Consider the following 26,732-nt stretch of genomic DNA (forward strand, 5'->3'; position numbering starts at 1 on the left):
CGTAATCCCATGAGAACGTGAACTACGCGGGTGGAACTGCGGGGCGTCTGCTACTATTAAGAAAGTCTTCCAAAAAAATACGTTCGGCTGTATGTATGTTTTTTTATGTATGTTCGGCGATATTTCCGTTATTTGTGGACCGATTTTGAAAATTCTTGTTTTAAACTTAATTCTTCGTATTTCTTTTCATGCATCTAATAATAATGTAAAGCAATGGAATTCAATAGTTATTTGATACAAATAAAATAGGTACCTACCTACATTCGATTTCTACTTACTCTTAGGTCTAAGGTAGATCAACAATGTTGGAATTAATGATTTTGGAATTTTCCAGAGTGAGTCGATGTCGTCGCTGCAGCGATTGCGTGCTCAGTTCACGTGCTCAATCAAGTGAGGTGTCCTACACATCGCGAGGTGGGTTGTACCCACCCTGTCACCTCCGTGACCCACCCGCTCTGACTACGTCCACTCGTCCGTCTTGTTATGTTTCAAATAATTTCGTTTTAGTCTTGAATATTTTTGTTTGTTTGTGTTAAATGTAAAGCTAAGCGCGCTTTACCGATTTCGATCGTTGTAAATGGCCAAAAAATTAAATCGCCTCTTTTAACCAAATTATCTACCATTAATTCAAATCTTATTGAAGTGAACGTAAAATATATACTTAGATACAGACACATCATACCTAAATATCCATTTTTGTAATAATGTTTGTAAAATAATTCTAAATCGGCCTATCAAAATCGGTCATGTTTGTTAGCACGTTGTCACAATGTAGACACATCTCTTTTATACCAATTTTATTTTCATAAAATAATATAAATGGGCCAGTGATGACTTGACTTTTGTAATTGTAGATATATAAGTTAATAGTATGTCAGCACCTTAAAAGTTTACATCTTTAATTATTAGAAATCATGTTCTGAGTCGTCTGGTACTTAGTTTCGTAGCAACTCTTCGCCTTACATCGTTTCAACTCTCTTGCCCTTTTACTTGAATGATCGAGTGCCAGGACTTTTACCTACTAGCACCTAAACCCAACTCCATAGTTTCTTACTATAGGTACTTACAAGTAGCTATGGTATCATTATCTGACAAATTTTCAATATATAAAGAATTACGAAAGTCTGGCCAAAACAGGTCCTCACTCTTAAATAATAATAGATCAGAATTAGGGTTTTGTATAATAATATAGGCCTATCGAAGGCCCCTGACATCTAAAATATGAAATTAATGGAATTGTTAATAAATTGCCTACGTAATGTTATCTGATGTTTTTACTTTATTTTTATATGGCTTACTAAATAAATGGTACTAAATAACTTTCAACAATATTTAGACTAATTAATAGTTTAGCGTCAGACCAGATACATCTTATATTTTACTATTAAGAGACCTATAATCCCTGTACTGTGCTATTTTTAACCCTATTAGTTAAATTTTGAGATGCTAAGTAATTTCATAGTACTAGTAGGACACAACCTTAAACACAATACGTCTATATACTAAATTATTGGAGTAATCGTTGATTTGATTGAATAATTGATATGATTGATTATTATTTTTACTATCTTATCGTATTAATGATTAGTTTATTGATTATTTTAAAGGTTTAAAGAGATAATAAGCTACAAGACTTATTTTATCACTGAATAAAAAACGGAGTCTCCTGAGTATGAGTATATACCTATTATGATGTATTCGGATGTAAAAAAAAACCTCTTTATATTGATGTATTATCTAGTAAGACTAAGTAGTCGAAGATGTACAATCGGTTCAAGGACCGATTAATGCACCACATCGCAGACTAAAATGTAATGTGCGTAAATCTTTATCAATATAAATGTTGTTGAATTTAACTCCTAGTAAAGTGGACCTAACTACGCCGCGGCGGCGTACTACCGTCGCCGATGGTACATATCTGTGTGTTACTATTACTGTATCGTAGGTTACTGTTACTGCACAAGTTAGTTAAGAGTTACTTTGTGTAGTAAGACTTTTTACGGCTGCATACAGTGGGCGAGTCGAGTAGACTTAACAGTTGAATTCATAGGCGTTGTAGGGACACCCCCAGGGGATCATTAACTCGTTGAGTGTCAAATTCCCAAACAAATAGAGGATAATTTCGACACTCAGCGGCTGAATGATCCCCTGGGGGTACCCCTATAACGTCTATGAATTCCTCTGTAAGAAACATCACTGTCAACTTTGTATTAGGGTTCGTTAATAGTTGGGAGAAGCAGAAACCTGCTTGTTGTTGCAACTAATTTTATCAACAAGTGCAACTTGCAACTAGAGTGGCGACATCTGTGCAGAGTAAAGTTATAAAATTGCAACTTAGACCAGTCAATGTTATTATGCAGGTACCGTAGCAGAGTTCTTACTAATTGCTTGTCGAATCTCAAAGTTGTTGTTACCCCTACTGCTGTCAACGATGTCACGACAAAATAGCATCGAAGTCTTATAAACTTGACAAAGTAGGTAAGTTGTAATCAAACTACAGGAGGTCTATTCTGCAACGATGTTTTGTATAACTCGCACGTGCGTGTTTCGAATTCACCTCTTTCTGTCTCTTTCTCTACTATCGTGATAGACAGAGAGAGATAGAGATGAATTCGAAGCTCGCACTTGCGATACAAACAACGTTACAGAATAGCCCAGCTGGTTTGTATTGACGTAACATCGTAGGCCCGTAGCCTCGTAGACAGGAGCTACGCACCTTTATAGTAAACAGATGCTTTGTGTCCAATAAAATAATATTGATTGATATACACATGGTGTGAATCTAATACGAATCTATGATAGTGCCTATCATAGTTCAGTAAAGTAAGCAACCACGAGTTGGGGACCATGGTGGCTATGAGAGTTTGCATATTGTCGTCGCAAGTGTCGAACATTTACGAATATGTTATATTTTCTTCGGAAAAATATGTGGAGTAACCGCCCTACTAGACAGTAGACACTTCTTAGTTCCTAGCGTCGTACTATACATCCATCCGCTAAAAGTGCAATCTTCAACAGTGGTTTTGATGGGACGGTTGCAATGATGTTAGAAGAAAAGAGCTAGATAGATATGCGGATTGCAAGTGACACGCTAAAACTATGCTGTGTGCCTAGTGGGAGTTTTTAATATTTCCATACTGTTACTATCACGTTGACGTTTACGCAAATTTATATGGAATTGAGACAGTTGTGCAGTAGTGCCACTAGATGGCGCTGTTTCAATTCCTTTGAAATTCGCGTTTACGTTACGTGACGTTAACAGTATCAAACTGCCACTAGGCCCTCTGATTAGCAAACCTAAGCTCAGTCGCCGCCATAGATGATACATTATATGTCGCCGCACTGTCTTCGCGCTGTTGACAACGCCGGTGAAATTATTTTTATGTGCCAACTGCCACTTGTAAACATCGAATGTGGTTTATGTAACCTCTTTTTTTCTTCTAACATCATTAGGACGGTTGCTAATATAACTACGTATTTTATGCTTGGGTGATTGAAGGTTTGGAGCTTTGTAACTTGCTATTTTTCAAAGCCACGATCACAAGCAAGCACTACATTAGACTCGTCCACTGTTTGCAGCGGCTTCATAAAAATGTATTGACTGTACCAACTTGAATTAGAAATTAAACGATTAAATGTAATAGTACCTACACTGTGGCGGTCTCCCCCACGCAATATCTCACGTACCTATTTAATATAAAAAAGTTTTATGAAATATTTGCTCATCTAGTTATGTTAGTCAAATTACCAAATCCAAAACTGTTTAAAGCAAATTAACTCACTTCACAAGTTCGGAAAAGTTTTGTTTGCAGCGCGGAAACATCGTGTATAATTTAAAACTTATCGGCTAGCGTAGAAAAATATTTTAAATTTTGAACACGACGAACAACGTAACTTTTAAATATGGCCGTTTTCTCTTTGTCTTCGTTGTTAGTGTCTTTGTGAGTTTTCTGTTATGTTATCCATTTGCTGTTTGTCAGTAAATAAAATATATTAACTTTCGCAACCTGAGCTTTTTCCGTATTTTATAATTATTACATAAATAATACCTACCAGTTTATTTTTTTTGCGTATATCTACCTACGTTTCACCAATTTCACAAAGATTAAGATTTAAGTCCGCCACTGTGTTGGTACCTAGAGATAGAGAGTATTATTGTAACTATTACTTGTAGGCACGCGCGCCATTTCTTCGCTCCGTCTGATTGATGATGAAAAAAAACAAACTAGTAATTGATCTTACAGTAACCTACATTAGGTATTTGGACTATTTGGAACAGTATCTAATATCGTAAGACCTGAAACTGATTCGAATACCTAACTGCTACAGTTCCATTAGGAAACCTAAAACAAATATACCTTTTACAATAGATACAAGATAATACAAAACAGACGGAGCGAAAATGAAATGTCAAACTGCCTCCGCTATCGCAGTGTCTTGTGACATCGCTTTACGGTCCGGGGTTCGCTGCGTTCATTTTCCATATCCAGGCACCATTTAGTAAACATATACCTTGAATATAAGAGACATGTTAAAAAAACCTTATTTAGGTATCTAAATACTACAATCAAGGTGACACACAGTTATTCTATGTTTATGGAGGGTAGAGGTAATGTTAACGAGAAGTTTTTGTTAAAAACTGTGTGCTGTAAACGATGAAATTGTGGAAATTTGACCGGAAAGGTGAGAACTCATCTTTATATACACGTATAAAAGAAAGTCAAATTTGTTACAACACTTATAACTCGAGATTTTCATGGTTTTTGATTCGTTGGATTTGTCTCCGCTCCAAATAGCAGAATACATCTTACAAACAATGAAAAATGAATTCAGGGGTAGGATGGGGTAGGGTAGGGTAGGGGTAGGGTGATGGTAGGGTTGGGATAGAGAAGAAGTAAACATAATACAAAGCGAAACTTAACCGGGTTCGCTAGTTAATAACAATGTGAGGATTAGAAGTATTTGTTAATGAACTTAGAGAGAGTGAAGTAAATATGCAGAGTAAATATGCAGAGTAACTTTTACCTTCCATAGTCCGAATATATAATTATAGAATGGGCGTAGACTATAGATCGATTCTCTAATATCTACCTATAACGTAATAATTGTAAGTTGATTTAGGTTTCTTTATCCAATTAAATAAGTTTACCTACTTGATAAAAACAATAGTAGGTACACTTAGGGTAACGCAACGAATCCCGCAATACCTATTCGCGATAGTGCAATCGTTTTGTATGAGCTGAGTGCAACGAGAAGACTGAATGAAGTGTTGACTTGTTTTTAGAACAACCGATTCTTTTCGATATCGTCGACGCGTGCGCACCTCTAGTAGCTATTAAGCCCTAATACGTCTCCATAAACAAACTGGTTACCTATGTATTTATGTAATGTACCTACATTTATCAAGATAAAAAAAACAAAATTCATTCAAATATTTCATTTAGGCTTAGTTTACAAGCACTTTTGAAACGTCAAGTTATGTCATGATTTAATGGTGATAATTAAAGTCGAAAACTTAAAATTAGGTTTACGAGGGTTCCAAAGCGCCTCGGTTCGAGAAGATCACAAAAGAAACTCAGTCAACTCAGATCTTTAAACACATGCAAAAATCATTAACTTAAGGCGGATTAACATTTGTCTGTCGTGTCATTTGTTTGTGTGACGTCAGACAATTATAAATCCGGCTTTACACACACCTTTCGTAATCAATCATATTGCCTTGAATATCTTTCTTTTCTGAAAACATTACTGATGGAAGTCAATATCTTTTTTATATCCAATAACTGTCAATGGGCGCTGTTCTTTTTAAATGTCATAATAAATGTTAAAAGGTCATCACATCATTTATCTGACTCGTTCTTCTTACCCTGGTCGTAAAATCTGTGCATGCGACTGTATTCAATTATCTGCTTAGAGGTGCGCTACGTTGTCAACTGTTCCTTAATATATCTACATTTATATAGATTTAAGCGTGACGTAGCCAAAGGCTTAGTTGTTTGAACTTATATTTGAGTAGCTCTGTATTTTAATACCAATGAACACAGCCATGGAATATTACTTTTCCTATTCCTTGCTTATTGTTCCTTGTCAGCTAATCTAGCAAGGAATAGGAATAATCTGCTATATACCAGGAGGGGTTAAAATGTGATCAACAGCATATAAGTATCTGCTGTATAATTTGTGCTGACATAAGGGATCATATGTGCATTTTAATCGGATAAGCTGTGTGCATTGGTCCTTATAGCGCCGATTTTAAACACTGTTTGTAACTATAAAATTTACTACCTAAGTATTTAAAAGGAATTTGAAACATTGTGTGACATTTGGGATAGTATTGTATCATTTTCTTGTATTTGAAATGAATGTCAAAATGTAAAGTATTAAATATTGATTATTGTAATTAATATATTTCTTATAATATTTTTGTTGTATCTAGATGAAATATTAAAATTTGGTGTGACCGCACTGATATTTTATTTCCTAAATCGTTAACAATTCCCTTCACAATTATAATCTATACTAATATTATAAATCTGTAGAGTTTGTTTGAACACTCTAATCTCTGGAACAATTCTTTCAGTGTTAAACAGCCCATTTTTCGAGGATGGCTATAGGCTATATTATCCCCGTATTCCTACGGGAACGGGAACCACGCGGGTGAGACCGCGCGGCGTCAGCTAATAATATCATAATCGTCGTATCAGACGTCCACTGCAGGATATAGTCCTTTTATAGGGACTTCCAAACATCACGATACTGAGCCGCCTCCAGCGAATACCTGCGACTCGCTTGATTTCAATAATATGATAAAATGTGCAGACATCAGCCTTTGATTAACGAGAACTGTTAAATACTGGAATAGGAAGATAAAACGTATCAACCAAATAAAAAAAATAGATGAGTTTTTGACAAACCTAATCTCAAAGGCAAGTTTGAGGTGTTACGCAGAAATGTGGGAATGGTGGCAGCACCTCTAGTTAGAGCATCCAACTCTTGTAGTCCGATGGGTATTAGACATGGACACAAGTGGAGAGATACATAGACCATCAAATAAGGGTAAAAATTGCTTCTTCGTATTACCTAAGTAGGGGCCTAATTGTCTAACGCAAACGATTGAATTTGACAGTTGAAATCGTACGTTTTTACTTGTCAAACGGCTATTTCGGATTGTGTAAGCCAATGGAAAGCCATCGGTTGGGCATAGTTAGTTCATTACGATTAGATCGTTATTTTTATACGAAGAGTGAATGATTTGTTAAGATTTGACAGTTATTTGCGATTGTCTTCGAATTGTGTAAAGTTTTATGTTCATGGCTTATGTCAAAAACTTACGATGGGTCTTGAGTCACCTTTGATCGTAAAACGGACAAATTGTGGATGTCCAAAATTCCAAAATAATAATTTATATTTTATTAAATATCTAAAATTAATATTTTTTTCCATTCTAAATCTCTCAATTCAGTCTCTCCGTCCACTGTTAGCATTTTTAGGACGAAACTTTGCGAAGTGTTTTGTTTGTAAACAATGAACTCTGTTAAAAAGAGTAATAAATAATATATTCTTTGCAATGAACCTATAAAGTCAAAACAATGAAGTTAATTGAGTGCTATTAATCGATTTATATAGGATGCTGAGACTTGGACTCTGAGAGAAAGTGAGAAAAATAATGTACACGCTCTAGAAATGAGTTGAAGAAGAATGCTTGCATATCCTGGACACAGTCTCACTCCTCCAAGAACTGGGGATCAAACAGCATCTTTCTTCCAGCATCCAATGTCTTCTTACACACACTTTCTTTGGACGTACCAGAGAAAGAGACGATAAGTCCATAGAGCGACATAAACTCACTACCTACGATATTTAATACCATACCATGTTTTAGATTTCTGCGACATCTTGCATGTTGTTGTATCCAATGTGTTGGGATCTGTGTTCCAGGGCCTATGTGTGTGGTTTAGTTAAGTTTGCTGGTTATTAAGCAAAAAGGAATCGAATTTCATTTTTAAAATTATGATTATGGCGAACGAACTCTTTCGTCATCGCTCATAGGTACATTTACATTTTCCATTGGTGCATGCCCACCCTAAGAATCCTAGGATTCTGAGCTACCGAATAGGAATAGGAAATAATAGTAGATAAGCCAATGGGTGGGAGTAGAATAGGATAGGAATAGGGAATGAGTCAAAGCGAAGCTTGTCTGTCTGCTATATTATCTTAGTACACAAACTACACTTACATTGAGACTAAATGTTGATGTGTGTATTTTATAATATGCTCAATGTTAACAATTTTGCTTTACAGGATATTTGGAATATGCCCTATAACTGCAGACTCCAATATTGCAAAAAGCACCTGCAATACAGTGGAATAATATATTGGTGTGCTGAAGAAAAGATGGCAAAGGCTTTTAGCTGATAGGACATTGTACTGATGACCCTGTTATCTGGTCAAATCATAAATGTGTGTGTATTATCAAAATATTTGCATAGATTGTGAAATGCTGATGATATTTGAAAATAAAAGAATACTTACTTCGCTGAGTTTGTTTTTGTAGTCTTTTCCAAAACTAAAGCTTTCAGTTTAACATTTTACTATTAATATTTTTTTTACCATTACAATAATTAAATAAATTATTCAAAAAAGTGTAGTTGTAAAAAATACATTTATAATACCTGTGTATGTTCACCCCCCTGCAGTTTCACCCACATAATTCCTGTTCCCGTGGGAAGGAATACATGGCCTATAATACTCAAATGTGGATTTTTATTGGTAAAATAATCTTCAACATGGGTTCAGTAGGTCCAGTGTTTACCCCTACAATCTCACAAACTGTATCTTTTTATTACAGTATCTTGACTACTAGTATTCTAAGAATTATGAAAATGACACCTCTGAGGGTGAAATAGGGGTGGAAGTTTATAAAAAAAAAAATTTTTTAAGTTTATTTATTATAATAATAATAAATACAGTAAACATAGACTTTCAGTTAGACATTTTTTACCCTGAAACCACAAAGCTTAAAAATAATCAAATATATACTTTTCATCCAAACAGTAGGCCTGTACAGTACTTGCAGACACTGTTTTGATGATTAGTATATTTTCTTAAATCAGAAAAACGAGTTTTACCACATTAGAATATAAATCTGCTAAAGCCTAACTAGCTACTCCATAAAGGGGCCAGACTAGACACTGAGGGATCATGGATTCAGCCCTGCCCACTGTACTTGACAACATATTGGCCATACTTAAATGTTAAAGCATGTTTATTTATAAATATGTTTTACCGTAAATAAATTATTACAGATGCTATCTTTCTAACAGCTAGCAGGATAGGTACAATGAAGTTACATACTAAATAATCAAATATATTTTATAATTAACAAAAATGAGTAAGAATATAGATGGATGGCTGACATAGAGAGCTCCTGGAATTAGACACACACAAACACCACATTTTTCTTAAACTGGCTCAGCTAGTCAGTCTTGTTGTCAAAGCACTCATCTTCATGTCTTTGAGTCAATATCAGTGGATCATCATAATGGTCTGTTCATAATAATCAATTTAGTCTGAAATTAAAAAAAACAATTAATATTTCATACTAAAAGTTAGATAGAATCTTTGAGAGGAAAACATTAGCAGTGGTGTCCTGGGTTTGATCCCTGGCTGGGCCGATTGAGGTTTTCTCAATTGGTCTAGGTCTGGCTGGTGGAAGGCTTCGGCCAGTTACCACCTTACTGGCAAAGACCTACCACTAAGCGATTTAGCATTCCGGTACAATGCCATGTAGAAACCAAAAGGGGTGTGGATTGTCTTATTACTCCTAACAAGTTAGCCCGTTACCATCTTAGATTACATCATCACTTACCATCAGGTGAGGTTGTAGTCAAGGGCTAACTTATAAGAATAAAAAAAAAAACCATACAACCACATTTAGATATTTGGCCGTAGCAAAAACACAGCTTAGGGACTCACACACCAATTAGCCAATGTGGATTGGTAGTTATGGTGTTAATATACCACTATCAGATGTTAATGATAATTAATGTTCCGAAGGTCCTGTGTTTGATCCCCGGCTGGACCAATTGAGACATACGGCCAAGCGATTTTTGCATTCCGGTGTGATGACGTGTAGCAACTGAAAGGGTTGTGGATTTTCAGTTTAACTTGTAAAGAATAAAAAATAAAATAAAACAGTAACATTTTGCTCTCAGTAGAGGATTTTGAATGGTATATCTAAATGCCTAGATAAACTAACTCTGCGAACCCATTGTAATTATGACACTGTTGTTGGCTGGTGAAGGAATAAAACACCCTAAAGAGCTAGAGAACTGTTCAAATCCTTTAATAATAAGTCTGTTTGTGAAGTCACTCATCACACACTTAGGTAAACCTATGTATATTAGTGCCGATTCATACGAGACTTAGAGATTAACACTGGGATAAAAATAACATGCGGACTTTTCTAAAAGACAGAGGAAATGCCCACCCTCTCCTTTTGCGCAGCCCGGATGTGCTAAATACTTCCCAACAAAGAAATTACTGATATAACTAGCAGCAGGGACATGTAGTAGACAAGCAGCGCGATCACTTATTAATCGGGCATTGTTGATTGTTCTTCAGTTAGCTAACTGTAAGTTAACCACTTGTAGTTACGCTAACCACCTTAGCCCTGCCTTGCCTGAGTTAAGGGTTGTTTTAATGAGAAACTTCATAAGAAATGGACATCGACAAAATTAGATAGAGGTAGTTTTCTTTTTTGTTTACTTTTATATTTTTGATTAACAATAACACAAACGAAGTAAACTTTGCTCCTAAGATCACTATAATTTAGTAAAACTTTGCTCAATTTCTAAATTCTCTTTAAAACCTGAAAAATAAAAATTTTGTTTTGTTTTGATAAATTAAAATTTCCAATCCACAGGTTATTAATATGCTATGTTTCACCACAGACTAATAGGATACCCCGTTATTTTGACACTAGCCTACACAGACAACAGGGAGATTACCAAATAGTCCAAATAGCCCTTGGTTAAATTCGTTAATTGCGTTTTGTTACTTAAGTTGCATGTACCATTTTCTCACGCTATTTTCTTCAATAGTAGATATTTTTCGTGAAATTTAATTCTTCTTTAATGTTTTAAACAAAAGACATAAAACTTTGTTAAAATATATGCATTATTATGGAGTTTGACTTAAATTTGATAATATTATTAACGATAGTTTCACTATCGTTTTGCATAAACAATACGCAATCTTCATGAATGATTTCAGTTCATCGTTCACCATCCGGTCTTCATATAATGAACTAAATTAGACAATACCAATGTAAAGTTACGATTGATCGTTGATCGTAGCCGATCGTATGAACTTTACGATCAATGAACTCCGTTAGACAATTAGGCCCCAGGTTCGGGTACTTATCTATTTTAAATTGTGAAGAAAATAAAAACACGAGAAGTGTAAAAACTTTCTTAATTTTTTATTAAAAACGATAAAACATTTTCCATAATAAGTAATCGTTGAAAACGTAACATGCCTTTTACATAGTTCGTCTTAATTAACGAAAAACGGGTGTTCGCCGTACGCCGCCGCCGGCCGATTTGTGACGTCATCAAAACTTTAACTAGTTGTTAATGTAAGGCTGCCAGTCCATCAAAGCGGAGCGAGGCAAACGAAGAAATAGTAACCAATAGGATTGCACAAAATCTCTGCTCCTCTTAAGTGGACAGGGACTTGCGAGCTAGATTAAAAATTCATATAAAACCAGTAAGCGGAGCGGGGAAACGGAGCGGGGACTCACGTGCGGGGAAGTTTCTTCGGGAAGTCACTTCGCTCCGCAGCCTCGCTCCGCTCCGGTGGACAAACACAGTACGCAACTCCGCTCCGCATTAGTCCGTTTCTCCGCTACGCTCCCTCTCTCCACTCTGGTGGACAGGCAAGCTAACTCCGGATAGATAAGCTACAGCTAGTTTAATTTTTGATACCTTTTAATTTATTTGATACCTTATTTAGATTGTAGATTGTCTGGACGGCGGCTAGCTCGGACGAACGTAACAGCAAATAGACTATAAATAACTCGCGAGCGCGCCGTGCACTATCGACTGCGTTTATACAGCGACATTTAGAAACAACGGATAACACTTTATTAAAAAAACCTATTTGTTCATTTTAATTTACAAATCTGTAAGAGATTTCTAGCCTTGCTTTAAACTAAAAAAAATATTTTACCTAGCTACCATATACGGGTTCTGGTATATCGCCTCAAAGATTATTTAGCTATCTTCGTTTTGTGTTGGAAGTTAAAAATTAAAACAAAAATCTCTATCATAATCATCAGACATCCTTGCTTGCTTTGATAGAGATATATTTTCTACATCGTCAAAAAAAATTTAATTGTATGTGATTTTATATTTTGCGAAGTTTTATGAAACTAACAATAAGATTTATCCGTTATTTCATAAATGTTTTAAATTAATACTGACATTCAGCCCGAAAACATTTATTTTTTTGCCATTTGAGCGATAGAAAACACTATTTAAAACGAACTCGAAACATCCTATACACGCGACAAAACCAATATTACGCTATTAGGTTTTGAGCAAAACTGATATTAATAATACACATAACACAAACTCACTTCTGAACCGTAGATCTGAACTTTTACTGCGACTTTTGCCAAACTCAACTAGTTATATCTAAAATGTTGCCTCTACTACTTCTACTCACTTCTCCAAAAAACTGATTCCTCGAATACAGCCCTTTATGCTTTAATAAAAAGCAATTGACTTGCACATTAATGAAGAACAATAATTTTAGTAAACAACAAAATCAGCTACTTCTACACACTTCTCCAAAAAACTAATTCCTCGAATACATACCCTTACGCTTTATAAAAAGCAATTAACTTTACTGAACAAATACAGTTTTTAGTTAAAATCTGCTCTGTCAGCTATCAGTACATACAAATACTGGACAAGTAACTTCCTTTACTTTTGGTCCTTCGACCTGGATGACTCCAATAGCAAATAAAACCTCAAGAAGTGATCGTCGAAAACGCATCCCTAGTGCTTACAAATACAATTTGCTACAAGTATACAACTTACAACTACAGAAACACACGCTAATTTATATCTAATCACTAATAAATTATAACCGGCAATTTCGTTTGTTAAATTTCTACAGATATAAAACTTGAAACATATATACAGTCTTATTTATAAAAACTATTTGAACTACAAATCAAAATACCTAAGTTTATATGATTCATATAGTGTAATAAAAAAACATAAGTACAATTTAAATACTAGTTAAACCAATCAAGAGAACTGAAGATTAACAAATCAATGAAAATCTCATTTCATTCAATCTTGTCTAGTACAAGCAAGAATGCTAACTTTTGAAATGAATATATTTAGAAATATCTATTTAAAAAAATAGACTAAGATTCCGCAAATGACTACCACCAACTTATCCATTCAACGCACAAGTTACTGAGTATATTCAATCGGTAAAGAAAGATCTACGGTTCAGAGAAATAGCCCAGTAAAATTATATTGTACAGTAGTTTGTGTGATTAGTACAGACGCGCAGGCGCACTCGCTCGCTCGCACGCTACAACAACCCGCTTACATAAACAGAAGTGACAAACAAACACACAAAACATACTGATATCGACGACTTAATATGTTTCTGTATAACTAATAACGCTTTGGTACATTTTAATTGGCAAATCTTAAATTAGGCCTTCGGAACACCATTCTGGCGTGTTGGCACGATAATTGGCACACGAAATGATTAGTTGCTTCCAGATTGGTCGACACGTCGGTAATTCTAACTGATAGAGCAAATTTTTAAATATTTGCATTTTGCTCAATCAGGTGATGGGATATCATAAAAACAACCCTAAGTCACTCGCAATACATCGAGAAACACGCAAATCTCTGCGTACTTGAAAGGGTTAGAAAATCAAATGCTTGTACAATTTTTAATCAACTAAACCAGGGAATCATAAACGAATGAGAGAGACAACTTTTGTGAAAGCCGAAGTTCCCTCAAGTTCAAATATTTCAAGACTTTTTCGCTTTAGTATGCAGAAGTTTCTAGAAATTTTAGATGTGTTGAACCTGTCAACCAAAGTGGAAACACTAACGCAGAGATCTAAACGAACATCCGTAACAGTGGGCTTACACAACATAACAAGGCTACTTTCGGACATTTGCAACGACAAACGTTAGAACCTTGAACAGCTTAATAGATAATAGAACGTACTTCTAGAAAAAACAAATGGCTGACCAAAAAATACCTGGAGTGTACATTTTTGGTACAAACTCGACACAGGAATTCATTAATCAATGGCAGAAAAAGCTATTTTATATTGATAGACGATGTGCATGATGTGTTTTTGTCTAAACAACGATTGATTTTCAAAGTATTCCTAAAACTCAAAATCGATTTCAGACCTCATGGTAAAATGTCAGCAGCATTACCCCATTATAAACAATATGAAATAATGCTGTGAAAGTAATTATGACGTATATTTCATTGTGAATAGTAATCAAGATGCCAAAGAAAGTGAAGTCTGAATTTTGAACGCAAAAACAAACACTCCAGGCTGACATCAGTCGATAGCATACTCAAACTCAAGTTCAACAATGGTGGACTTAATTCTTACTATTTATATTACTGAGTTTCAATACAAACATGCTGCTATATTCACACGGATATAATAATTTGAACTATTTAATAACTGCATAGATTAACTACGGTCCACGTTGTTCCTCAGGTCCAGGAACAAAATATTTATTAATGTACTTTTCTGCCTGTATAATGTACATGGCAAAATTCCGAACGTAACAAATCAAGAGAACCAACAATCAACCTAAGACCCGAATATTGATACATAAAGAAATATAATATTGAATATAAAGTCAGAGAATATTCAGTGGGAATATAAGCTATCGGATGCGATTGGAAGGAAAATGCTGCATCACTTCTAAGTTCAAGCAGTATGGTCATGAATAAATATTTACTTCCTGGACCCAAGGACTTGTTACGTGCCAGTAATAGTAACAGCCGCGGCCATGTATATAAACATAGACTATGATTTAAACCTTAAAAGTCTTCAAAGTAAAGTGAACTTTAAATACTAGTAATTAGGCCCTTTTGAAGTTTAAATCTCATTCCATGTTTATAAATATGGCCGGCAGAGTGAAGAATTCGTCTTTAAAACTTGCCCATTCTATAAAACTAATCTTTAGTACATTATCGCAACGCATGTTATATATTGTAACTGAGTGAGATGATATACATAATTCTCTTTTTAATTACTCTATCGTTTTAGCCATTGTAACAATCTGAACGTGTAACGTGTATTTATTTTATTTCACAAGGCGGATGCGGTCGTGAGCTTACTTTACACTTTGATACCACATATACAGAATCAGTTACACACAAACTTCTGAACTTTGAAAATAATGCTATCCTTTTCATTTGTGAACATTGTGAAAAGGATAGCAATGCTAACTGTTAGAGCTCAAAAACTTGTGCATAATCGAATCATCATAATTGTTCAATTTACGTAAGAACGTCAAAATACCAAGGTCTAAAATAAAGGCAAACCTCATAATATGATAACGGCCCTGGTATTTTAATATATAGATGATATACGAACGTATACATTTTTGGCAGTATTTGTATATTCTGGTATGTTGGCTAAGGAACCTACATATACTTGAAAATATATTGCACATGACGGCCTAACGTAAATAGAACAGTTTTTCATATTGAATTACCATAGTAGGGCAATAAAAGAATATCTAGTTAATAGATAATTCGAGTATAACACTATCTACAATTACAATACAATAGTTATTGGTGAAATTCACTGAAGTTTAGAGAGAGTCTGTGCCAAACCAAGTAAACGTTTCGGGAAGGTATAAAATTGCATTTACAATAGAATAATACAATATTTCAGTTACAGGTTCGGCAGGGTTATCATGTATCTCGGTACATCATTCAAATAATGAGTCACTACGTCGATCATTGTATTTTCGTTTTCGCAATCAGCTAACATATTGTGTTTCCAACAAATACATAATTACCGTCATTATACTTAAAGTGGTATTGGTCTAGTGGCAAGAAGTAATCTTATTTCAACGGAAAATAGTTATTTACACAATTTCGGTGTTCAATAATGTTAGGTGAGCGTTGAAACAAATAAAAACACTGTCACTTGTAAAATGAGTATATAAGAGGAAGTCTGAAGGTGGCGCCAGTGACAGAAAAATTGAGGAGTAGAAGGTAAGCTTGGTATGGACATGTAATGCGTAGGGAGGAAAGTCATATTACTAGAAAAATGTTGAATGTGCAAGTGGAAGGACATAAGAGGAGAGGAAGGCCAAAGAAGAGATGGTTGGATTGTGTGAAAGAGGACATGTGTGTAAAAGGAGTGGATGATGAGTTGACGAGTAATAGAGACGAATGGAAAAGATTGACATATTTTTCCGACCCCACTTAAGTGGGATAAGGGTAAGGAGATGATGATGACTTGTAAAATGACACGTCATGAATTGATGTAAAATAGTCAAGATTTTTTGAAATGATTACGATACATGATCACAGAAAATTATGAAAAACGAGGTAGTGACTCATTATTTGAACGATACACCGATATACATAATAACCCCGCTGATCGTGCGACGGTTTATGAGCGCCCGCAGAATGTGGAAGGCACATACCATTATCCTACTGCTACTGTGCATACTTCACTACTTTGTCGAATGCTCATAATCCGTCACACTTCCTGTAGGCCTAGATACGCACCAAAAAATAACAACATAATATTGTTTACATATCGTCCCATCGCAACGAAAGAGTATATTTGTCTAGTTCGTAACGATCTCAGACTAATAAGATAAGACCAACCTCGCTAGACGTTACTTTTCCGTCAAAGTATATGATCAACGATCTAATGCGATTATAAAAACTGTTTCAATAGAATCGATGTTTCATAGTTGTAATCGTGTTCGTTGGTTAAAGAGTTAGATGTTAGAATAAAAAAGAGGTAGATAGGTTACATAAACCACATTCGATGTTTACAAGTAGCACGCAAATAGTATTTAAGCAGCGTTGTTAACGGTGCGTTGACAGTGCGGAGATTGAGCTCAAGTTTGCTAATTAGCACAGTTTTAACGTGCCACTTGCTTTCTTCTAACATAATTGCGTTTTCCTCAGAAAATGACCGATAATTTTGTTCGTGTATTTGGGTGCGATACTAGTCCTTATGTAATTAGTCTGTGGTTACGATGGTTCGAAAGAGAAAGCGATTTATTATATCTTTTGGAGACAAATTAATTTCTCTTAGTTAATTAATATCTCTTAGTACGCATCTTAGGTCTGCTGTACACTATAAAAGGCATATTTCCAAAGAAGCAGGCAGCCAATCATATTGATAAAACTATAAATTCATTAAAATCGCTTTATCTTGAAGATTTTCTACAGATACATACATACATACATCTTTGTCTTTCTTGCGTCTCACGAGTAGTATTTTATTAGAATAAAAACTTCATGCTGATGGCCTTAATAAATAAAATAATCAATATGATTATTTTATTATACCCATAACAGTGCTAGGAATTACCTCTTAAGTAACTTAACACATCAGTTTGTGTGGAATTAAATGCACATTGATAGTAAGTGAAGAAGCACCGTACAATGGAACGCATTTGCCTAAAGGGTGTTTATTCACTGTACTTGCACGTCATACTGTAGAATTCATAGAAGTTGTGGGGGCGCCCCCAGGGGATCGTTTACCCGCTGAATGTCGAATTTAAACTCTATGCGTTTGAGTATATAGCGACACTCAGTAGGTGAATGGTACCTTGGGGATGCCCCTGAAACGTCTATGAACTCCACTGATAGATGCGTAAATGCATTGTCTGCCCTGAGTCTTCTGTAAAGATGACTTGCTAGTAGAATATTCCTTCCCCAATACTGTACCGATGTTTTTTATAACTCGCAATTACGATTTTAAATCCACCTCTATATCTCTTTCTCTGTCCAACATGATACTATAAAATGAAACCGATATAGGTAAATTAGAAATCCGCACTTGCGAGTTATAAAAACCTTTTCTACAGAATGGTATTGGAGAAGGATACATATTTCATTTTGTACAATTTATCCGTATAATGATCAGCCTAGTTAAGCCTGTTCTTTCATGAAGATAGAAACGGAAACTGAAAAGACATCCCAGATATGTAAAGTGCGTATGAGGAACCCAACCATTAAGCACTCGTCTCAGTAGTCCTATGGTAACAGTGAGGTAATTACTATATTTATACATCTGTTGATTGGTCTATATTGATAAAACACTTTTGGCTACTGAAGAAACGCCTACTACTCATAGACACATACAATCACATGACATACAGTGCCACAAACTTATCTGGCCCATTGTGGCCGCGCCACGAAAGAAGTCCCGCGGCTAAAACCTGAACTGAAATTGACAGCTCCTTACAAAAATGACAACACTACATCTGATGAGCGCCAATAAGATATTAGCGCCGCGTCTACGGGACTTTTTTACAATACGTAGTACGTATAGTAAAATGGCGACCGCCGCAACGTTAGTTCCAGTTTTGGCCACCGGGTCAAAAAAGTTTATGATACTATATAGTACATAGTAGCGTTGTGGTAGTTTACAATAGGGTAGTTGACTCATATGAAATTTAATATAAAACATAGTTTTTTCGTGTAGTACATGGAATAAGGGTCCGAAATGTATCGATATTGATTATTAAAAGTAAGGAATTTCACAGAAAACTGAATTTATAAATTACGTATTTAATCAATTTTTCCAAATGTCAAAAACGCTGTCGTCCATTTTGTGACGTCAAAATATTACTTGCTGTACTAAAGGAATAACCAACAAACTAATTATTATTAACTAATAATAAACACTCTGTTTAGTTAAGGTTTAGTGTTAACGTGACGTCATGAAACAGTTAAAATATAGACTATCTACCAGCGTTTTGGCTTGGATTGTCAAAAAAATATGATAATTTATTTCAATATAGTAGAACGATAGAATGATAATGAACGAAACAATTTAAGACCACTTTAAAAAAGTGTTAACTACCCTATTGAGTTTCCCGTATGTCATAAAAAAGCGCATTGTCATTGACATTTCACAATTCTTCCCGAAAAAACTATATAAAAATTTAGACCATAGACTAACACTACAATTTCATATGCCCGAAAACACCACAATTGTTTTCACAAACTTTAATTAGTTAATTATTATTATTTATTTTAAAGCGATTCTTTTACCTGCCCTAATTTATTTTTATTGGCACGAATGGGAAATTTTTTTACTCACTATGAAAGGTCAAACATATAATACTATAGAATAGATACGTATTAATATAGGTAACGTCCTTGTTTGTTCTCAATAAATATTTATTTAGAAGGGAGTTTAACTATGATAATTATTAACTTAAATACTCTAAAGTGGCTTTGTTGACCATTGAGTTTCGATTTAGACCCCGATTCACTCTGACATAGAAATCGTAACTAGACAATTTTTAATTCATAAATTTCTTAATTCATGCTATAATATTTCATATACATATTTATAAAACTTACGAATTGTCTTACAGAAAAATTTTGGGAAAAAAGATTAAGTATGGCGAATTACTTTTTGGGTGTTGTAAATTTTCAGAGAGTTGGCCTATTTTCATTCTGCAGCAGTGTTGCAAGACTAAAATATCTATCTTGTCTATTGATAATATAAAAGATTGGCCAAGTCTTTCCAAGTCCAAGAAATTCGGGTCACACGATGTAACTGAATTGAATTTACTTTATTATAGGCAGTATTTTGTGATTATTATATATTATGTGGATTTTTTAGTAAAATGATAACATCTCAATTAATAAAGAGAAGTACCAATTGATTGGTACATAAATACAGTACAGACATAAAGTTTTGAGGTCAAAAATTCCGTATCAGTTACGATTCAAACGTCACAGCAAAACGAGGGATTTTAATACGTGATGCAAAATACCCACACATTTAAACCGTACTCACGAGGTATAATATAAGGCTTTTAATTCACATCCATAAAACGTATGAACACTCCTTACATTGTAATATTTTTTCAATCACCTATTCGATTATTTGTACAGACCTAGAGCAATTTCCAAATACATTTCGATAATTTTACTTGGAAATTAATAGGAACACTAGGCAAATGTAAAAGATAAAATAATATAATGTAAAGAGGAGATACAGCACGCGTCACTATAGTTTAAAGGAATTCATTTTAGAACTAGATGACCCGGCTCTTCCCAGCAAACCCTGCCTTCCGAACCGGTGGTAGTGTTTGATATACGTCATTAACGGATCCCTAAACCTGCACACAGAGTCAGGTCAGATCAGAGGGAATCTGCTCAAGGTTATTCTCTGGCTTCCAAGGGTTTATCGGTTAAATTTTTGGTGGGAATCTGGATACCCAATAGGCTTTCATTTAATAATTGTGTCTAATTTAAGGGAACGGGATGCACGACGACAAAAGTCCAGCGGGCGAGGATTGATCCACCGGTTCTCAGTGATGAGTCCGACCACTCTACTGCTTTGTGTTACCGAGTTATTGAGGCTCCTTTACCTTTAATCAAACCTAAACTCTGTGAATATTACAATCCATCTAATTATTTCTCCTATCGCCAATAGTGACGCGCCCTGTACTGGCACACATCGCTCCGCAAAGGGTGAGGTGAGGTAATCAGTCGCCTGTCGCCACCGCGGCTCTACACTACACTACGCGTAACGCAACGGACCACTTACGGCGCTATCTACTTCATAAGATCCTAAACCGTGGTTATCCTAGAGACGTAGGCCGAGAGACGGTCAACCATTTGTACAGAGTATACATACAAATCCACATTTTACGAAAAGTCGCACAGCAAGTATGAAACGAGTGAGATCGAGAGTGGAAACGCATCATATGGCGATTCATCTTTAATAACAGACAATTTGACTCGCTGCATACGACATGTCACACAAAAAATAAGTATAAATTCGTTATTCATAATTTTTGTAGCAGGTTACATTTTAATCATTATTAACAAAATTAATTTGTTATGTCATAAACATTCCTGCTACTATCCAATAGTAAAATTTAACATATATTTACATTTATTTATTAATGTGCATTTTAGGTACACTGTTTGTATATCAAAATTGCATGAATTGTTTTGCATAATTTAAAATAATTAATTACGTATACACTAAAGATTGTTTCTACATATGCCACTTGAAATTAAAAACATACATAACTGATAATGGATCTGGCAGTTTTTTCAGTGGTCAACATAGTTTTGTATGAATGTGTAACATACTCGGGTGAAAAAAAAAACCAGTACAAATGAGTACAACAAACAGTTGACCGGCTCTCAGAGCACACGTCGTGAACACAACGTACTCCCGTGCGCCGCGCGACCAACAACGTCGCCGACGCATCACAGGCACCGTTATATAAATGCAAATAGTTCAGATGTGTGATTACATATCTAACTAAGGCGTAAACGATTTTCTGACAATTGCCAACTGTGGAAAGAGATGCCCTTGACTTCTTTTCAATGTTTTTTTTATTGAAACTGACAAATTCCCTTACAAAATTACCAAATTATATTTTTTCGACTTATTGGTTATTTGAGGTTTTTCGTTTTCTTCAATCACCCACAAGCTTTAAGAAATCTCAAAGCTTGAAGGCAAGCATGAAGACTGAAAAATCTGCAAGCTTGCTGCCAAGTTTGGAGTCTTTGCAGCCAAGTTTTGAAGCTTGAAGACAAGCTTTGGATGCTGTGAGATACCTGCATGATTAAATTTAAGAATGGAATCTGATGTCTTAATATATAAATGCGAAAGGTTATTAATCACGTCATAGTTTATAGTTAGTAGGTATCCACTAAGAAGGGATTTTGCGATAGGGCCGGATTAAAGAGGTTTAAGGGCGGACGAAGTCGCGAGCGTCCGATAATACCTACATAATTGAAGGTATGTTTGGAACTTTGAGAAACCTGCATCCTTAAAGGCATGCTTTTCCAAAATTTGAGAAACCTGCACGCAAGCTGGCATTCAAGAATGCAACCTTGAAGGCATGTTTAGAGATTTAGAAATATGCCAGCTCGACAGTCTGAAAGGCGAATCAGTTTCCACAGTAGGCAAGTGTCAACAAACCGTGTGACTAGAGCGGCGTGTGTCGCTAGAGCAGCACGTCCATGCGACTGCCGCGCCGCAGCAGCCGCGCGCCGCCCTCGCCGGCCGCGCCGCCGCCCACCGCGTGGAACGACACCGTCACCATTTGCTGCCCGAAGTTCGCTTCGAACCTGCCAACAAATGGACAATGAGAAAGGGGAAACCCAGTCTCCATATAAACTAATGGCCCAAAATTCCTTGCTCAAACGTATGCTTTTTTCAGCTTGGTATTCAAACGATACAAAGCTGAAAACTGGCCATAAATTAGAACATATAAGGAGATCTCATGAGGCCAATTTTCAGAAAAATGTGCGTTGGCTAAATCAGCTAAATTAAAGAAGCATTTGCGCAATTTTATCGGATCTATTTTTCTAGAAATTTGACATTCAGCGAAATACGCATATGAAAATAATAAAATAAACTTATTTACCCTGTTGGCCCATATTATTTAGTCTAAGATTCAAATTAATATTAAATTTAATTATTAATTCAATTCTAAATAAGTCAAAATGGAGTAATGACAAATAAAACGTGACTCCATCTTTTACTAAACTATAAATATTGGACCGCTTTTAATGCTTTTCAACTACACAAACCGGCATTTTTAGGGAGCTCTTTACACGACGAAAACGATTACAACAATGAAACATCGATTCTGTAGCAACAGTTTTTATAAACGCGTTAGATCATTGATTTTTGATCTTTGCCAGAGGTGTAACGGTTAGCGAGGCAGGTCCTGTTATTAATGGCGGAAGAGCGAGGCAGGTGCTATGGTAATCGGTCTGAGGACATAGGTGACACGTAAGGAAGTAAAGGCGACTCACTCGGTGGAGATGTTGACGTGCGGCGGCGCGCCCACCGCGTTCTGCACGACGAGGAACAGCTTGGTGGCCAGCTCCAGCACGTGGCACGTGCGCAGCAGCACGTCGCCGCGCCGCCGCCACGCGCCCTCGCCGCCGAACAGGCAGCCCGGCGCGTCCAGCGGCTCGCGCGACGAGCACTGCGACAGCTCCTCCGTCGAGCTCTCCACGCCGCCGCACTGCATCATCATCATTCATCATCATTTACAACGTATATTCGGCTCACTGCTAAGATCGAGTCTCCTCTCAGAATGAGAGGGGTTAGACCAATAGTCCACCACGCTGGCCCAATGCGGTTTGGCAGACTTCACACACGCAGAGAATTAAGAAAATTTTCTGATATCCTCACGATGTTTTTCCTTCACCGTTTGAGACACGTGATATTTAATTTCTTAAAATGCACATAGCTGAAAAGTTGGAAGTGCATGCCCTGTACCAGATTAGAACCCGCCCGCCCCGTGGTTATCAAGCTTTTCGGAAACGAAGGCAGAGGTTATATCCACTGGGCTATCATGCTCTTCACTGGGCTATCAGGCAAAGGATAGTCGTACGCAATCTTTTTGACGTCTCCGAAATGAGTATCTACGCGCAGGTCATACATAAAATACGCTAAAATCAAGACGCGTGAAGCGACTTCGGGTGGGTGAAAGGCGCGTGCGGAGTGTTGGTGTCCTAAAACACTGAACGACCCCACACTAAAAAGTGCAGTGTTGGTCGACCCCTCGCCAGGTGTACTGACGCCATCAAGCGAAACACAGGGAGCCAGGATGCAGATGGCTCAGGATCGTGGTGTTTGGAAGTCCCTCCAAAAGGAAGGATAAAGTCCTGCATCCAACTGATATGATGATGACGGTGAGCACTCACCGCTCGCACGTGCACGACGAGCAAGTCGTCGGCGTAGGGCGACAGCGACAGGCGGTAGACGGTGTGCGCGGGCACGCGCCGCTTGAGCCGCAGCGAGCGCGCCTCCAGCAGCAGCAGCGCGCTCGTCGACACCACGGCCAGGCAGCGCGACACGCGCCCGCTCGAACGTGCAACCTACAGACATTTCAACTATTCTCACGACATGTTTCATAATACAACAAAAAATTAATCTTCATAGACAAATTACTTCTCTAAGTCGTCGCCTGCGCAGTACAGTGGTGCGTTGGAAATTAGCGTAAGAGAGGATCAGAGGAGCGAGAAACATGCGAATGTTTTTAAATGCATAAATAAAGAATATGCCAGATTCACAACGTATCGGTCGGCCGCCGCCGCGCCGAGCCCGCGCCGCCACGCCGCCGACGCGCGCAGTCGCACGTAGTCGCCCACGAACGGGTGCGCCACGCTGCGCGAGTACGTCACTTGCAGTGCAGTTACCTTGCCCACGACGTCCGCGAACACGACGTATCGGTCGGCCGCCGCCGCGCCGAGCCCGCGCCGCCACGCCGCCGACGCGCGCAGCCGCACGTAGTCGCCCACGAACGGGTGCGCCACGCTGCGCAAGTACGTCACCTTGCGATCCTTAGTTGTAAACGACACCCATAGTTTCAATCCACACTTTATATCAATTGTTACATTTTTATATTTATTTATTTATTTATAGCATGACTATGACAATAAACTGTATAATTTTTCTTAATGTTATTAAGCTCGACTCATTCGGGACATTATTTATCATGTGATTTATTATAAAAAAAAAATTACAAAACAAACATGTTTCAAAAAACATAATAAACAGATGAAATGAAATGAAAATACACTTTATTATTCAGCATATTACAGAGAACATAATAATGATTAAATAACAAATCAGTTCGATAATAATTAGTACCATAGGCGGTGTTATCGCTAAAAAGCGACATCTTCCTGGATATCTAACAGTATACACAAAAAAAAAGAATTATAATGGACCATCCATACCTTGAACAGTACACTAGCGGTGACCTTCTCCCTCATCCGATTCCTCGCGGTCTGATCGAACGCCCGCCGGTACACCGCACACCGCCACTTGTGGTGCAGCCGCCGCAGCAACGCGTCCGTGCGCGCCAGCAGTCGTGGGCGCGGACACGGCGGCCACGCCCCGCACGCCGGCGACCTGTGTCTGGCGGGCAAGCGCGCCCACAAACCAGACAAGTACGATCGTTTCGCGTACGTCGCCCACGTGCGCCATATCACGCACGCCGCCTGCGCTCGCACATTCTTCTCCGTCGCTTCTTTACTGCCGCACGCTTCGGGCTCCAGGTTGAGGTTTCGCTGTTGATTATATTATTCAATAAGTTAATTTCTGCAGTATAATAAAAAGTGAAAGTTTATCTGATTGTTACCTTTCCACGGCTAAACAATATAACTGATTTAGATGAATTTTGGTACAATGTCATAGTGATTTGGTAGTGACCTTTGACCACGTTTCAAAAGAAGTCTTCAAAAGAGGACATTTCTCGACATAGACGAATATGGTTGAACGATGTTAGTGTAAATTGGACTCGCGACTCCACTATGGTTAAAGTTAAAAACATATTCAATTACTTACTTATATAATACTGTTGAAAACTTTTGCTCGACCACACGAGTACCAAACTAAGTATAGATTATAAATTGAGTGTATTATTTATTTGTAGACTTACATGTGATATTCTCTTGACCGATCTTTTTTCTCTTGCTGCAAGTCTTTTCTAAAAAGATTTAAAAAATGTTATCATGATATTTTACACATGAAATCACAAAACGGTAACAGATATGTAGTCGATAGCAGATACTTTTGATAGGTCTCACTGCCGTGTGGATAATTTTATTCTGATGGTAGGCATCGGCCGTGGCTAGTTATCACCCTAAACTAAAACTTAGATCGTATTTAACATCAAGTGACATAGCAGTTAAGGGCAAACTTGCAATTGTATGAAGCAAAATGGCAGTTATAACTAACTGCTGAAAAAAGAGAAAACTTAGAACTTTAAGTAAGCATTAAAATTTGAAATGATAATTAGTATCATAATTTCATAATGTTTGAATTCAAATATCAACATCAATCTCAGTTTCGATGTTCTTCTTAATCGTTCACTCTTGGCAGAGTGGTTGTGGTTGCAGCGATGAGCGACGCCTTCTGTACAATGCTCCTCCACTTTTGGCGATTAGCTGCGTTATGAGTATACTCCACCATTATGTGCAATATTGTACATTTTTAGCAGACTCAGAAGTGGATTACAAAAATAAGAAAACCAATGTCGAACAAACACAATATTAGTCAGGACAACTTAATTAACAAATTAAACTGTAACCAAAATAAGACCCTAAAATGGCAGAGAATGATGACCTTGAGTGGAGTCCCGCACTTGTAAGCGTTGTGCGTAGGGTTAAGGATTCTTTGACTGTTAAAAAACACTCCCCTTTTCCACTCAAGTCACTTTCCTCGCCTATCTCAAATAACCCATAAAGAATTACACAACAAGAAATGTGGACGGCTCGAACGCCACGAGCATACTGAAGCCAATCGTTCAACAAGGACCGATTGAAGTTTTCTTAACTTGACTCCTAAATGGACGACCGGTCGCCCATCGTATCCGTTACATGACATGTAAAAAAATACTAAGTAAACTAAGGGCAATAGGCGAGCACAGTATCATGCTCCGCGC

At 36.9% G+C, this 26,732-nt stretch overlaps 2 protein-coding genes and 1 long non-coding RNA gene across 3 annotated transcripts in view; 1 reads left to right on the forward strand and 2 right to left on the reverse strand.

The window, feature by feature from the left end:
- Positions 1–8,540, forward strand: part of LOC112050671 (serine/arginine repetitive matrix protein 1) — a 35,697-nt gene extending 27,157 nt beyond the window's left edge. The window contains exons 10-11 of the mRNA XM_052883999.1: positions 335–8,049; positions 8,302–8,540. Coding sequence (XP_052739959.1) covers positions 335–394 — 60 coding nt within the window. The 3' untranslated portion in view covers positions 395–8,049; positions 8,302–8,540. The remainder of the gene's footprint in view (positions 1–334; positions 8,050–8,301) is intronic.
- Positions 8,541–9,358: 818 nt separating this feature from the next.
- Positions 9,359–11,407, reverse strand: LOC128198445 (uncharacterized). Its single transcript, XR_008251169.1, has 2 exons — positions 10,490–11,407; positions 9,359–9,569 (listed from the first exon to the last, which is right to left on the reverse strand). It is a non-coding gene; the product is annotated as an uncharacterized LOC128198445 (long non-coding RNA).
- A 54-nt stretch (positions 11,408–11,461) lies between these two features.
- The window catches only part of LOC112050662 (unconventional myosin-Ia-like), a 34,817-nt gene continuing 19,546 nt past the window's right edge, over positions 11,462–26,732 (reverse strand). The window contains exons 19-24 of the mRNA XM_024088974.2: positions 25,728–25,775; positions 25,024–25,356; positions 24,481–24,624; positions 23,986–24,159; positions 23,086–23,300; positions 11,462–22,392 (exon numbers count right to left, since the gene is read on the reverse strand). Coding sequence (XP_023944742.2) covers positions 22,269–22,392; positions 23,086–23,300; positions 23,986–24,159; positions 24,481–24,624; positions 25,024–25,356; positions 25,728–25,775 — 1,038 coding nt within the window. The 3' untranslated portion in view covers positions 11,462–22,268. The remainder of the gene's footprint in view (positions 22,393–23,085; positions 23,301–23,985; positions 24,160–24,480; positions 24,625–25,023; positions 25,357–25,727; positions 25,776–26,732) is intronic.

The sequence above is a fragment of the Bicyclus anynana genome, chromosome 10, assembly GCF_947172395.1.
Source record: "Bicyclus anynana chromosome 10, ilBicAnyn1.1, whole genome shotgun sequence".
Classification (NCBI taxonomy): Eukaryota; Metazoa; Arthropoda; class Insecta; order Lepidoptera; family Nymphalidae; genus Bicyclus; species Bicyclus anynana.